The sequence below is a fragment of the Morchella sextelata genome (assembly GCF_020137385.1).
Source record: "Morchella sextelata strain SCLS chromosome Unknown scls_2, whole genome shotgun sequence".
In the NCBI taxonomy this organism is placed as follows: Eukaryota; Fungi; Ascomycota; class Pezizomycetes; order Pezizales; family Morchellaceae; genus Morchella; species Morchella sextelata.
Genome location: NW_025408617.1, coordinates 526,339 through 540,997, shown reverse-complemented (window position 1 = coordinate 540,997; position 14,659 = coordinate 526,339). Strand labels below are relative to the sequence as shown.

Genomic DNA, 14,659 nt, shown 5'->3' with positions numbered 1-14,659 from the left:
CTAAAGAGACGTCTGCGATTAACGGTAGAATAAGATGTATTCTATACACGTATAGTTGAGCGGGGCATGGAGCTACGCAGCTGTGTGTGGAGGCTGAGGCTCTGGTTTACAACGTCAGAGCCTTGGTTTACAACGTCACAATAAAATTTGCGCCTTATATACATGCAGGCACACCTTAAATTCTGACGCTTTAATAAGCTCTTCCCAGCGTCCTTGTTGCCTACTTCTAGCCAAGAAAGAACCAATGTAGTTGTCATTTAGGCCAACTACGTCTGGAGACGCTAGGCCGACTGATCCTGAGTACTAGTGTGTTTCAGAAACGGCATTAGAGAGTATTTGCCAACATTCAATTTCGAGAACTCACGAAATGTGGGTCTAAAAAGTGTGAACCGGAGCTACCAATTTTGAATTTAAGTAGGGCGGCGTGCTGTGAGATATGCCAGGAGGACCACAATTACCCAGTTTTTTCATCACCGTAATTAGCATCATGGGTATTAATTTTAAGTCCTGACAGCGTATTTCACAGGTAGCGTGACAAACTGTTTGATTTCCAGAGTTTATTTTGTTATACCGTTAACCAGATCGATTTGGCCACTGAGGGGGAACTGTCAATTTTGCCTCCCGCAACTGTCAGATTTGAAGTGTCAATAGTCGAGATTGACGGTTGGCAAATACTCTCTATTGCCACATTCATACTTTATAAATTTGAGGCACTCGCGAAACCGGTACCGCGGTGCGAACCGGACCTCAACTCAAGAATAATGACATCGGCTGAAAGTCTTGATCAGGTTAAGTTGTTACAACTCTGCTCTAGTACAGCCATAGACTTCTTGCCGCTAGGTCTATGACGTCGATTGCGGCCTTATTCTAATTCTGAGATGACTCAGCAACAAAGAAAACCACCTGTAGGGCCGAGATTACGGAATCGTGAAACGTAAAGTAGAAAACATGGATTGCGAGATTACGTACAATGCATGATGCTAAAGGAACATATGTAGCGAGCTGAGCTATTAGATCACCTGGAGGGGCAAAAAGGCAATCACCTCATGTATCTAATTGTGATCTTCAGCTTCCCCTAGCTGCTACGACTTGGTAGAAATCAATCCTTACTTAAGTCTAGATACTTAAGATATGCAAATGCTTTAGTCTCCCTAACTCTAATGCTTTTATAAAATTGTTCTCCTTCCCAAACCCAGATGACCCAACCCTTGAAACCCACAGCTCTCTAATTGAGGACCAAGGAAACAAAGTAATAAAAATTATAAGGAAAGCGCGTGAAAAGATCTTCTAGTAAGTAGTGTCTGTTCGCACTCGAAAGAAGAAAAATGTATACGAAAAAATAAAATATAAACGCCCTCCCTGAGAAATAATGCGAATAACCTCTCCTCCTCAAATACTAAGAAAGGCAAAGACACCTATCTAGGTATGCCTTTGTCTTTCTTGATGCCAGAGCTAATTGCAATGTTTTTTCGTCCGTCACGTCGTCAAGCGCCGCAACTCCACGCCTATTCTTAATAGTATGATCCGCACCTAGCTCTATTAAAAGCCGTGCGGTCGCGAGGTTCTTAAACTCGGTAGCCCAATGAAGTGGTGTCGCACGTTCTGAATCCTGTGCATCGACATTCGCCCCCTTCTCCAATAATAAACGCACAACATTATCCCAGCCATGTTCGGCAGCGCGATGTAATGCGGTAACAGAATCGTAATCCTTTCCATTAACGTCCACTCCGTTTTCTAATAGTAGCCGTACTATCGTTTCATGGCCTTCGACGGCAGCCCATTGAAGAGCTGTTCGTCCAAAGAGGTCTTTAACGGCAACATTCATGCCCCTTTCTAGTAGCAATCTAGTAACACCTTCGTGCCCGTAGTCGGCGGCCCAATGTAAAGCTGTGCCACCGCAGGGCCGATCTTGGATAATGCTGTGTGCTCCTTGTTCAAGCAGAAGCTTAAGTAGCTTATCAACGTTATCATCGGTAACGCTGCGTCTTATTTCATCGTCATCTGTGATTCGGATATTTGTTCCTTTCTCAAGCAGCAGCCGTATCATCTTTACATCCGCGTTCGTCGCTGCGAGGTAGAGCGCTGTCACACAATGTCTATCTTCGTGGATCGCATAATCTAGGAGAACTGGTGTGAGGAGACTTGCAAGACGCCGGTTTGTGAGGAAGAAGGAATATGTGGCTTTGACACTGTCGAGGTCCTCGGCGATCTGAAGGAGAAGTTCGTTTGGGAGGCTGAGCAGTGGCATGATTAGAATTGCTGGAGGGGAAGAGGGGGGTTGAGATGGAGGGGAGTATGGGGAGGAAGAGGGGGAAGGGAGGTATTTTTATTGAAATCAAACACAGGAGTCAGTGTAGATCGGGGGAGAAGGAAAGGATTAGGAGATTGAATTATTTCATTTTCATTTTGGCTGGCTGTGCATGTGGGGGTTTCTCTCGCGTTGTTGTGTTGTCGATTTAGAAATCAAAACAGCCCTAACCCTACAGGGTACATACATGTTTCGGGTAACCCCTAGCCCATCAGCACTATTAGTTCCGTCTTCAAGAATATCTATCGTGAAGAGTGGTTGTGGAGACAAAACAATTCTAACGCTTCGTGTTAATGTTGCCCACCATCGGACAAAGGGTGGATAGCGAAACGTTATACCGCACTAGTTGAAGAGCGGTGATATAAACTGAACCAGCTCAACGATAGAAATACCACGAAACCGGACGAGAATACCATAATCCTTGAGTAGGGGTTCATAGCTAGTAAACTTTGATAAATATTCAAAGTTACCAGACGTCTCGCAAGAGCTGAACGATTCCATGCTCGTGTCATGATGCATCACTCGATGGCGCCGGAATGTCCGGCCTCGGCTGATCTAGGTAGCCATCAATCCTTGCGATGGCTGGAATGCAGCGGTATTCGGTTTTTGTCCATATGGAAATTCACATAATCGATTAAAGGTGATGTAGTATAGCCCCCGCACTAGACTATCGTGCCCCAAAACAGACCCCAGAGCCTTTTGATTCACGGTCTTGTACAGATGAGGCAGATCCCATGAGCATTTATGGGGAGCTGATCTCAATCCTTCAACCACAGATATCCTTTAGTCCAGAATATCCAAAACCTCGACTGGTTTTCGCTGCAGAACCTACTCGCGAGTAGTACCGGATCTAGATTATGTAACTTTACGGGCATTAGTCATTTATCAATTCCCGGGGAGGTTTTGAGGTGATGTCATGTTAGGACTTACAGTAAACAAAGCGTCATGATTGTTGAGTAGTATATATGAAGTTTCCTTCAAACCCAAGCTCTGTTCCTGGGTGAGCAGAACATGGCGATGTGGCTAGATATTACTTTCTTGTTTGACTTTCTACTCAATCAGTTACCCTTGATACTAGTCTCGTTCCCAGACTGTTTTGTTGTCGCACTGCGTTGTGCGCAGAATCAAAGCAAACACACGCTGGGCACGAGACTACCTTGATACTGTATATAGTTTGGTAGCTATACTATATTGGTTTTGGCGCTAGATTTGGGTGATTATTGGGGCTTGTAATCGCTTCCTCATGATCAGTGAATAACGTCTAGTTTGAGAGTTTGGGCAAATATTTCGTTTCGTGTTCTGCGCCTAGAAATGATGAAGCTATTAATGCAAAAACATCTAATAAATTTGTCAATACTGGGCCCGTTTGGCAACGGGGTCGACTTGTGAAATTTGGTGGGGAACGACTTATCCGCGAAATATTGACTTATTGAAAAGTTTGAGTGTTTGGCAACACATTCTGTCCAGTAAATTTGTAATGCAAAAGTCAACCAAAGTCAACAAATCGATTGAAATAAAAAAAGCTGCCCTGCTTTTTGTTTCCTGTCGCTACAACATCACTCCAACCCAACCACATTTGGTTAACAATTTGACTTACCAAACGACAGGTAACCCACTTTTCTAGAATCAACTTGTCCATAAGTGACCCTTTGGATAAGTCCGTTGCAACGCCTTAAACTGCCAAACGGGCCCTCAGAGTCTCTTCCTTTATCCAGAGGTTTGCACGGTGGCTATATATAGTCCACCGTATGGAGGTCTAGATGTGTGAGGTCTAGATGGGAAACCAATGAAACATTCCGAACACAGGTAGACGAAGAGAAAAGTGATGGAGATTTAACTGGCCATGGTACTACCGAAGAACCAACTACATGTAGTGGTATGGTTGGTTTTGTCAATCAGCTGTTATGCAGCGAATATCATTCAAATGATCTTAGCCGTGTTGACTGTAAAGTGCGGTTGATTTCGATCGCGAAGAAATCAGAATTAATTGTATGAGTGGCGCGTGTGGGAAGAGAGATCGGAGGGACTTATCTGATGGATGTTGGTGTTTGAAGAAAGTAGGCGACCTCTTCGACGAACGTAAGTCAGATCTAGTCCTTATAACATACTTTATCCCGGTTGCTTCCGGATAGGCCGAGCCTTTAGTTTCAATTGGGTTACGCACTCTGAACATCAAACTATGTGCACGTATGTCCACCTCTTAAATCACATCCTCCATGTTTACACTCATTGAACCTGTCGGGGGTGCGCTGGCCCGGCTTTCAAGTTTGATCCACAATGAGGGATCATGTCAATCCAACATATGTTCTAGTGCTTGGCTTCGGCACCCTCCCCCAAGTTAAGCCGCCTGGTAGTCTTACCCTGTCGACAATGATATTGCTGCCCCCGCATATTAATAGGGATGGTATTGAAGCTTAACTAGACGTCGGAACGGATTAGATGGGGAAACAGCCCTGTTATTGTCTTTGTGAGATGCTTCAAGGCGTCTCAACCGTCTCATAATATGCTTGAACCCTGGACAATTGGTCGAGATCAAACTTCTCCGCATTGGAGTCATCCATTATTCAATAATTCGACAAATAACGCGCATTCTGAATAGAGTCATCAGCAAATACTGGGTCTCGATCACTGCATGGAAGACATTTTTAATCTGTAAATCGAACTCACCGAGAGTGTTGGATGCTACGGAGTATATAGGAGGGATGTGGGCTCGCTATGAATTGATGAGTATCGAAGTCATTAGCCATGAATAATTGACTATCAACAAGTCAATTATTTCTTGCTGTTAGTACTACGTATTAAAGGTAACAATCCCTATTATCATGGTTAAACAAGGAAAGGGCAGCTAATGTTGTGTTAAACAGTCATCAATGAAGTAATCAATCAATCAATTGTGTCAAACAGTCACACAAGAGATATGAAATGCGAGTGATAGTGTATGATGTATCCTCCACGACTAACTAACTGATCCTACAAAGGGCATAGACCTTCGAGGCCGCAAGCTTTTACTCCTTAGAATAGCACCAAGAACACATGGTCTAGAACTATCTCGGGTGGTACCTTACAGACATAGTTGAGCCAGGACAGGACCACCATCATTCGCAAATGCGAAATATTCTTTATCGTATGTATCTTTTTCTAGTATTATGGTGACGAGAAATGGGAGGAAATAATATAGAAGCGGCATAAATAAGAGAAATAGACTTTACTAAACGACTTACTGCTCGATATCCAGTCAATCACTACGAAGCTTTCAAAAGAAATTAAGAGTTATAACCTGCCATACCGTCACATTATTGCTCAGGACCAGTTCCGTTATAAATTGCCATTATTAACTCACTTTCATTGAATATGGATGACCCCGCGGCCCTTCTTTCTTTCTTTCTTTTTTTGTAACTCAGATGTTCTTAGCTCCTCGATTTGCATTGCTAGTTTTATTTCTGTTACCACATGTTAATTCGGTATGGTCACAGATCTTATCCTCCCTGAAGAGAAATTAACTATCTTAAGCAGAATAGCCGAAAACTTTCAGCTGCTCTTGGCCACAAGCGCCACCGCGACGTGGACCCGTCCGCTCACTCGCCCCGATAGGCGTCCTCAATAATATTTGGCATCGCCACGTGCATAAAACTAGGCCGTCTTTCTGTCTATCGTCGCCTTGAAAGCTTGGTTTTTAACATCTCTAGTTAAGCGTCAAATCCATTGATGGAAAGTAACACCAGTAATGCCCCCCATCTCCCTAGTTACGTGTGCTCCAGCCTATGGACTATTCATGCCTTTGTCCTTGAAAATATGTTCCCGTGCAGATTACATGTACATACTTATTATAGAAATAGATATGTAGCTGAAAAGCTGTACATTAAGCATTCAAGTTTGCTGGCACATAGAGGCCGGAAGTGTACAAGTAGCGGCCGTGAACGAAATTTTATCCTTCGACCACTCCCAATGCCCACACAATCAAATAAATCCAGAAAAATCGTAAGATTGTGGCTTTGTCATTGGAGGCGTTCGATCCTGGAATAGTAATCTTATCCCCACGATAATGACAACCAGTATAGTACTTAGTTGCTAATGGCTCCGGCCATCACCACCACCACTACAGAGAACATCACCGCCATCACCAGATATCTTGGTATAGAGTCGCAATCATTCCTCTGCCCCCGAAAGGACTCTATTTAGCTATCGCTGGTTTCCCTTGTGGGATACTGGGTGTCGTAATCCCGTGTCGGCTCCATTTTCCAACAGCAGCCTAGTTGGCTACCAGTATATGTCTGTGTGTTGTGTTGTTCGAATCCACGAAGAGGTATGCGTTTTTTTCTTTCTTTTCTTGCAATAGCGGGAGATGACGCTCGTACCTTTCCCTTAATTCCTCTCTAGAAAATATATTATCGTATCATGTAATGTGGATATGTACGGTCTACTCTAGCTTACGGGGACGATGTCCCGGAATGCCCTACTGGTAGGGCAATGTAGAGCAGAGCTCGGCGACTCGTGCAGCTTATATCCTATGTGAAGCATACACGCAATTACGGCCCGCCGAGTACTCTAAAGCTAGACGCAAGCCCGTAAAGCGCTGTGACGCAACGTCTAGGTTCCTGTCTATACAGGTAGCGCAAAGCAATTTGAAATGACAGGAAAATTAAACGGCGACAACCTCAGGAGACAGAGGTATTGCTTTGGTACCAGGATTTTTTTGGTATGGTATAAGGGAGAAAAATAAATCGAGGTGAGCTGAGTTATCTCTGCAGCTCGAGATGCCTAGATGTGCAGTCGTTCGCGGTCACTCGACGAATTAATACTAGCCGCCTGGTTACGAGTAGGGAAGTCTGGAGATCTCACAGCTTAGCTAGTGTTTCTTAGCATACATGCAATTGTAACCCCTGTTAGTCAACAGGTAGCTGATATTCGTCGAGTGACCGTGAACGACTATACTCATATAGTCATATCGTGGTGTTGATGTTGACGCAAAGCAGGGCAATAACCCTAGCCTTCATAGGGTCGAAGTTCCGCCCCGGACTCTACCCTACCCAGTATAGCCATTGTATGTAAATCTACTTCTGCAAGCTGACTTCTTGGATTTGAGCTGGGGAAGCTATAATTTGGCAAGCACCCAATTGATAGGTCCAACTACTGCGGGGATTTAAGGTCATGATCACACCTACATCGCGGTGGCTGAGATCTGTAAAAGTAGGCATCCATGATCCATCAGATTTCATTTTACTTGGGCGATGGGAGTAGGGATGGTGGTTTGAGAAAAATATCCACTAATGTGGTAATTAGGTACATGTATCCGTCCTTTGACCATGGGGCCGCACCGGGGGTTCATGTCATGTGCAGAGAAAATGAAACTGACCTGTCATGCACTGACATGATCTAAGGGAATGAAGCTACACCTTGATAAAAAAATACGGAAAAGGAATGCTTAACCACAGTCAGCATGGACTCATAGACATAATATAAAAGTCAAACAGGTTTTAAGTTGGGCGGAGATCTCGATATCTGATCATGTTCCTATGGGTAATATATCTCCGGCATACCGATAGATTGGTGAGCTAAATCGCTACATAAGCCGAGTTCTCCGATCGACCTGACCACCGGAGTGGAATTAGCCGTTATTATTCCTTTTTCTCTCTCGGAGAGTAGTGAGACGAAAACGTCTTGCTCTTGCTCAGCTATTATTTAGTGCAGCGCAATAGTTTTCTCGAGCTTATATTACCCGAACTGAAAGGATACACATTATACGCACGGTACTCATGGTCACAGTGACTTAGTAATGGATTGGCGAAAGCTACATGTAGTTATGAATCGGTTATTGGCTCGAAAATGGCTGCAGCACATATATATGATTTTTAGTATTTGAAATAGAGAGGCAGTGCCATGATATCACAATGCCAGTGCATAGTTAATTTATTAAAATTAGAAAAGCAAGAAATCTAAATACTAAGTTGAACATGATTATTGCGGCCAGTGATAGGCTGTGACCGGTCGGCAGTTTTGAATGATATGGCTTTCGCGCAGTTGAATCAAACGCGTACGCTATGCCTATTATGTGCCCATACTTTAATTTCAATAGACGCTTAAATGACTCAAAATCTTACATCTATCGTTATTTGTCATTTCTGCAGTGGATGAAACATTCATGATCACACATTCATGTATTATCACTCGGCTGTATAGCAGGATGTCTCTTCTTGATATAGTGTCTGGCAAAGCAAATAACTAGATACACACGGTTGCATAATATCACTTAATACATGTATTTATGCGGTTATGCGGTCATGTGTTGTTAGTAAAGAATGCCACTTAACCCCGGCCCACGCGTACCCTCATCAAGTAGAACCTGTCAATAAGCACCGATTACTATCAGAACGCCTAGGGCTAACGATGGGAAAGGCCCCCCACATCTGATGTCTCTCCTACTCTTCCACCCCCACTCGAGTCCCCCACTCCAGATCGCCTTTGCGGGAGCGCAACCACCCCGCTGTTACATGTAAGGGCAAGTAACGTTGTCGGCCATCCCCGCGAAAGATACGGGTGCCTACCAATTGCTGCCTACTACTAGCTGGAATGCTGGATGGTCAATGACCGCACTGTAGGTACTCTACTAGAGTATGAAGGAGTACGAGTGTTGGTTCATGTTGTTGGCCCCTGCAATTGCTTGGCATCACTGTGATGGACACTGGTTGACCACAAGAAGCTGTGTCCTAGCGTGCATTGTCCGGGCGTCAAGTCAGCCCCATTTTTCGACAACGACGACGACGGACTTATAATATTGTGCCCTTCGTTGGCTCGCCTATATATATGAGGAGAGTAGGACTCATGCGTGCAAGTGAAGCCGCAGCTATATGTACTTACGGTGATCGGCTTAAGTTCGCCTAAAAGCTATTTGGTTTACACCTAGCTGATGTATGCATACAGATATTTGCAGGATACAGGCAGTGGTTGCTGATGCCATGTCCTATTTGGTCAATATAATCCGTGCGGTGAGAAGTTGGTGATGATGGTGCCAGCAAGGTTTACTCAGTGATAATGAAGAAGCATGCGCAATGCCAGTGACGTGATGTCTGCTCATAAAAAAAAAAAAAAAAAAAAAAAAAATTAGTAACACATTCCGAGGGGTTCTAGCATTGATCAGCGAGAAGTATAGCTAATGCAATTGGAACAAAAGAAATTTTTCAATAGCTACGGAGCTAGCTTGAGAGGACTTTATGTACACCGTACACCAAATGTACTTATGTACCTATTGAATACACGATCGAACGTAGTTATGGAGGAGGAGACTCGTACTCCTAGGAATAATAGAATGTGCAGTGATGATGAAGTATGCAGATCAATACGCCCCATACGTCTACAGCCTTTACCGTGCCCATGTCCATCCATCGAATGCAGCAGCTATGACCTGCCGGTAATATGATAAACTGAACCTTTTCAATGGCCTTGCCTGTATTGCGAGTGCCCTTGCTCAAACTCGATCGGGGATATATCGATGCTCATCCCATTAACCTCTTGGATTTGTATGTATTCGCCTTCGGTCTCACCAGCATCATCGTCCTCAGATTCGCTGGGCACCCGTGTGCGCTTTTTGTTGGTCGCCTGGAACATAATGCCCTTACGGCGTTTGAAGCCGTCGAACCAGCCGCGGGACCACCTGTATGGGTGGAGTCAATCAATGGATTAGGACAACAAAGAATAGAGAGAACAGGACGTAGGGTATCACCGCCGGCCTCTGCTGGCCATCCATGCACCATGGTGGATGTACAGGCAACGAGTTTTTCTTAATTTATTTTTTAGTATGAAGGATGTGGTGTACATACTTTAACGTATACTTCTTTTGACCGTTAAGGTCTGTGGTGACATGGTCTGGGTAGCGGTCCTCAAAGATCTCCTTTCCATTTCGAAAGAACCAGCTATGATCCACACGACGTCCAGAGTTTCTCCATTCCTTGAAACGATCGTGGAGCAGTTGCTCCATCTCGGGCCAGTCGGGCTTGCGGCCGCTGCCAATGCACTTTGCACCCGCTTCCGAGGCTCGAATTTTCATGACCTGGCGCCGCCAGTCACGGATGTTCTTTGGTTCGACCCCAAATTTCTTCGCGCAATGGCGAACAGAAACTGGGCACTCCCCATCTACTCCCGAGTTCATTACACCGTTCTCCAAGAAGCTTTTTTTATTGCGTGCGTGTTAGCTTGCACGCTCAATTGCGGGAAGAGGGAGGAGTAAGAGCTGCGGTGGAGAGACGAACGAAATTGCGTCCAATTTGTATTCCCGGCCAAACGATCTCCGCTTTCTTTTCTTATCACCAACTTCACTACCATCAACTACAGCTTGCTTCTCGGAAGCTTCTCTGTGCTCTCTCTCAATGTCTTCCCCCAACCGTTCAATTATCTCGGCTTCATCCTCGGGCCGCAGTTCATGTTCCACCCCTGCTTCCCCTGCTTCACGTTGAAGCCGCAGTTTTTCGCTCCTCCACTCTTGGAATTGGCGCCACTCCTCCAGGGAGATATTGGCTGATATCTGAATTGGCACGAGGGCTGTAGTAGCCGACATGCTGCTCGCTTTTAAAGAACGAAACCTCTCAATTGAGAAGTTCAGAAACCAACAGTACTTAGAAACAGCAATGAGAGGTTCTCTTTTATTGTAAAGGGTACGTGGGAGACTTCGGGGAGGGGGGGGGGGAGGGGAAAGGAGGGGCAGAGGTCAGAAGGAAATCTGATCCAGAATACAAGTCTCTCTTACATGCAGAGGAGAGGAGACAAATTTCGGGTTGAACTATAAACCCGTTTATGTGTGATGCATAATAATACCAAGCTTTTTTTTCCCCAAGGCCTGGGGCTTAAACATGGGCGGAGGTGGCTGTGTACTACATGAGCTATACTGTAAACTAACACATATGTAATAATTTGCCCAACTTGGAATTGAGAGGGGGGGATCGCTTGTCATTGTGGCAACAGGATGACAACAGGGTTGATTTCTTTTTACAGATCATTGGCTTTTTTTTATACCTTTCTATGACAGTAAGTACATGTACTACAAGTACCTACTCAAGTACCTAACAGTATGAAGAAGTTATTTTAGTTGAACGTGTCTCTTGTGTGCTTTTTATTTCTTCTTAATGTCTTGCTCTTGTCTTGCTTGATCAAGTTTTATCTGGATCGAGAGTGTGCTACTGATAGGTAGGAGATGATGCTCTTGATCACCGAGTGCCTTGAAGCTTATTAGTGAGACGTTTAACAAATTTATTGCTAGTGCAATCTGTCTGTGGAATTATTTGAAACGCATTGTCTGAGTCGCCTACTCGGGGCAGGTAAAAAGTACCGGACAATGCAGGTTTTTGGTTCACCAATGGGTGTGCGTGCTAGGCGTGAGCTACTGCAAAAAAAAACCCCAGACAAAACTTGCATTGTCCGGTACTTTTTACCTGCCCCGAGTATCTCTCTTTTGCTGCACGAGATGCGGGGGGACAATGCGGACGCGGCGAGGTTCAGGAAGGTGAGACACCTCATAGTAACAACGCTGGGCCATGGGTACATCTAGAGTACATACTCGGGGCAGGTAACAAGAACCTGAACATAAAAACGCGCTAGCAGGGGTCCAAGTGGTTGCTACCAGAAAAACGATGTTCAGGTTCTTCATGCCTACCGCGAGTACATGAACACCCTTCCACACCGTGCCCTCGGGCCGCCATGAATCCCGGCCACTAGGTGTGCGAACTGGTTCTCGGGTCCGCTATCCTCACTTTGGTGCGACATCCGATGGAGTGGGAGCATGTCAGTGGGAACACCCGCCGCATCGCGAGGATACTCTTTGAGTGTGCAGCAGCTTGGGTTACGGGCATGGGCACTTCATAGGATGAGCCCTCGGGAGTCGGGTGTGGCTTAAAAAGACCACGAGCTCTTGAAGATTCGATGTGACCCAGGGATCTAGCTAGCCTAAGCATGTTTTCTCTCTCTCTATTCCTCTCTCTCTGTCTTTTTCTCATAGCTCGAGCCTCGATGCACAACACACATAATCTCACGCCGGATGAAATCGATACGAGAGCAGATTGCGCCCAATTGCACACCAGTTGGGGCATTTATGCCAAGGTTAGCTAGGGGATGAAAAAGAAAGAGTCAAGATTTTTGAGCTGTGTAGGATTACGACTTAGAATATGTCCATAACAAAGACGTATTATAGCAGGCCCGAACCGTCCAGCGACAGCTTGGGGTTCTTGGTCAGACTAGTTACTACGGTTCCAAGTTCCAGGAAATTATTATTGCAGCTGTATGATGATGTACCGAGTGAATTATTATGACGATCAAAGTATTGTATCCCCTTTTATTTCGTTTTTAGTATTATATTTCATTTTTCTTCTCACATTGAGGTTCTATCTCAACTTCAGATCACAGACGTTCCTCGTACGCGTACCTACATATGATACGAAGGTGCAGGTATAGTAGAGTATTATGTACCGTATCGTATGGACTGTAAGGATAAGGGGGAATCTGGTCGATTGACTGATGGGTGGATGGATTGATGATGATGGGGCTGCATTGACAGAACGAATGTTGAATGGATTCTGGCTGGATGTATACACAACGTGCCTTTCAACGTGCAACGCCCCACGAATCCTCACTTTTTACATGTATGCAAACCCCACAGTTGCTTGTAGGCACACAGGTAGGGATCATTTCACAAGCGAGCACTTAAACGTACGTCAAACAAATCCCGTTCCCATATATCCAGGTCGATGATCTCCACAGGAAAGGACCAGGGGACCCCAGGAAAAAAAATAGCAGCCTTCTCCTCCCACTGCCACGTGCGGTACATAGCGCAAGGATCTGATCGCCCAAATAAGCGAAATTACACAAGAAAAAAAAAACCTTGTTGGGGGGGTACGAGCACCACTTGAATGCGCTGAGCATCCCTGAAAATCCCACCGAGGAGGTGGCCATGGTGCTTTGTGGTGGTGGTCTTCTACCGGTAGGCTAATGTAACATGAGAAGAAAGAGGAGGAGGAGGTGAGGAGGAGGTAGGTGGAGGTGTTAAGCATGAGGTACGTACTCTATAAGATGTAGGTAGTTATATCAGGAAGCCCTATCATACCAACAATGGTTGGGGTTTCAAGTCCCCGGTACCGCCCCGATCATCTAGTTGTATGATATATCTTTTCGATTCTCAGCAATGCCAATACTGACTAGCTGCCTACCCACTTTTGCTTTTCTCTGGCCAGCTGGACAACCAATCAATCTCGATCGAAGAGGGGGGGATTCAACCAACGCACAACTTACAAGAGCATAGGTAACCTGAATGGACGAGGATATCCATCTAGTAATTAAAGATATATTTTCCATACCAGTCAGTAAGCTCTCCAAGCGTTGCGAGGGAAGCGGGGCTGCTCTGGTGGGTGTGCAGAATACATGTCCTTTCCTACACGTATCTATTCTATTGACTGTGTCACGGAACAGTCTGCACCAGGCCGAACAACAGCATCGCGGGTACATACCGGTGTGCACTGAGAAACGAAACTAGATTTATGTCAGATTCCCATGGTTCGGGCCTCTGTTTTAGGGTTACAATCCCACGCCCATGTATGTACTCTAGTACTACTATGCCCTGGCCTTGCGTCACGGGCCGGGTAGTTAGCATCTCTCTTACCCACAACCACAACATCTCACTCCGTTAATTCCTTCCTCTTTACGTTATAATTGGTGGGGCCTTCGGCTCCTACCCTAAATCTCACATCTTTTCCCTTCGTGGTACTGATGGCATCCGCTTTGCCCTATCTACACAGTCTACAATCTCTACTTCCTACATATATTTACGCTACAAGCTCATTGCACCACATCACCCTACTTACCTCAATATCAACTTTTTCTGTCCTTCTGGAACAGTCCAGTTCGAACCACCCAATACCGATATATTGGGTGCTATACATTGATTCACTCTCGTAGCCTACACGCATACATCTTCAGACATATTTTATTACCCACACGCATCCACATCCACACATACATATAGGTAAAATACTCTTGATACATGCATGCACACTTAAGTACTACACATTTGTCCGTGCTTTGCAGCTCTGTTTCTTCTCGTTTAACGCTATCTCATGGTCACTACAGCTCCGCGGCTTCATATCGTGTCTGTCTCTCTCTTGCTGGACGGAAAACACCGAAAGAATTCCTCTGAATCATTCATTCGATCACTATTCACCATAAGGTCCATTAACTTTAAGGTCACTCAGTTCTTAAATTCACCATAGATCATTTTTGTTTGTGAATCATCTGGTATTGTTACAAGGAAGCATAGGAAGGAAAATAGGACCTCAGTTCTGTTCAGACTACCACAAGTGGAGCATATCAGATCCCCAT

At 45.0% G+C, this 14,659-nt stretch overlaps 2 protein-coding genes across 2 annotated transcripts; both read right to left on the bottom strand.

Moving 5' to 3' along the window:
- Window positions 1-1,396: 1,396 nt before the first annotated feature.
- Window positions 1,397-2,248, bottom strand: H6S33_005418 (uncharacterized protein; the record flags this gene model as incomplete). The annotated part of the gene is made up of 1 exon (XM_044836762.1): window positions 1,397-2,248. One exon carries the CDS (start codon window positions 2,246-2,248, stop codon window positions 1,397-1,399), a length of 852 nt encoding a protein of 283 aa, XP_044698727.1.
- A 7,488-nt stretch (window positions 2,249-9,736) lies between these two features.
- H6S33_005417 (uncharacterized protein) lies at window positions 9,737-10,856 on the bottom strand (the record flags this gene model as incomplete). Its single annotated transcript, XM_044836761.1, has 3 exons — window positions 9,737-9,956; window positions 10,123-10,470; window positions 10,552-10,856. 3 exons carry the CDS (start codon window positions 10,854-10,856, stop codon window positions 9,737-9,739), a joined length of 873 nt encoding a protein of 290 aa, XP_044698726.1.
- Between the last annotated feature and the right edge of the window lie 3,803 nt (window positions 10,857-14,659).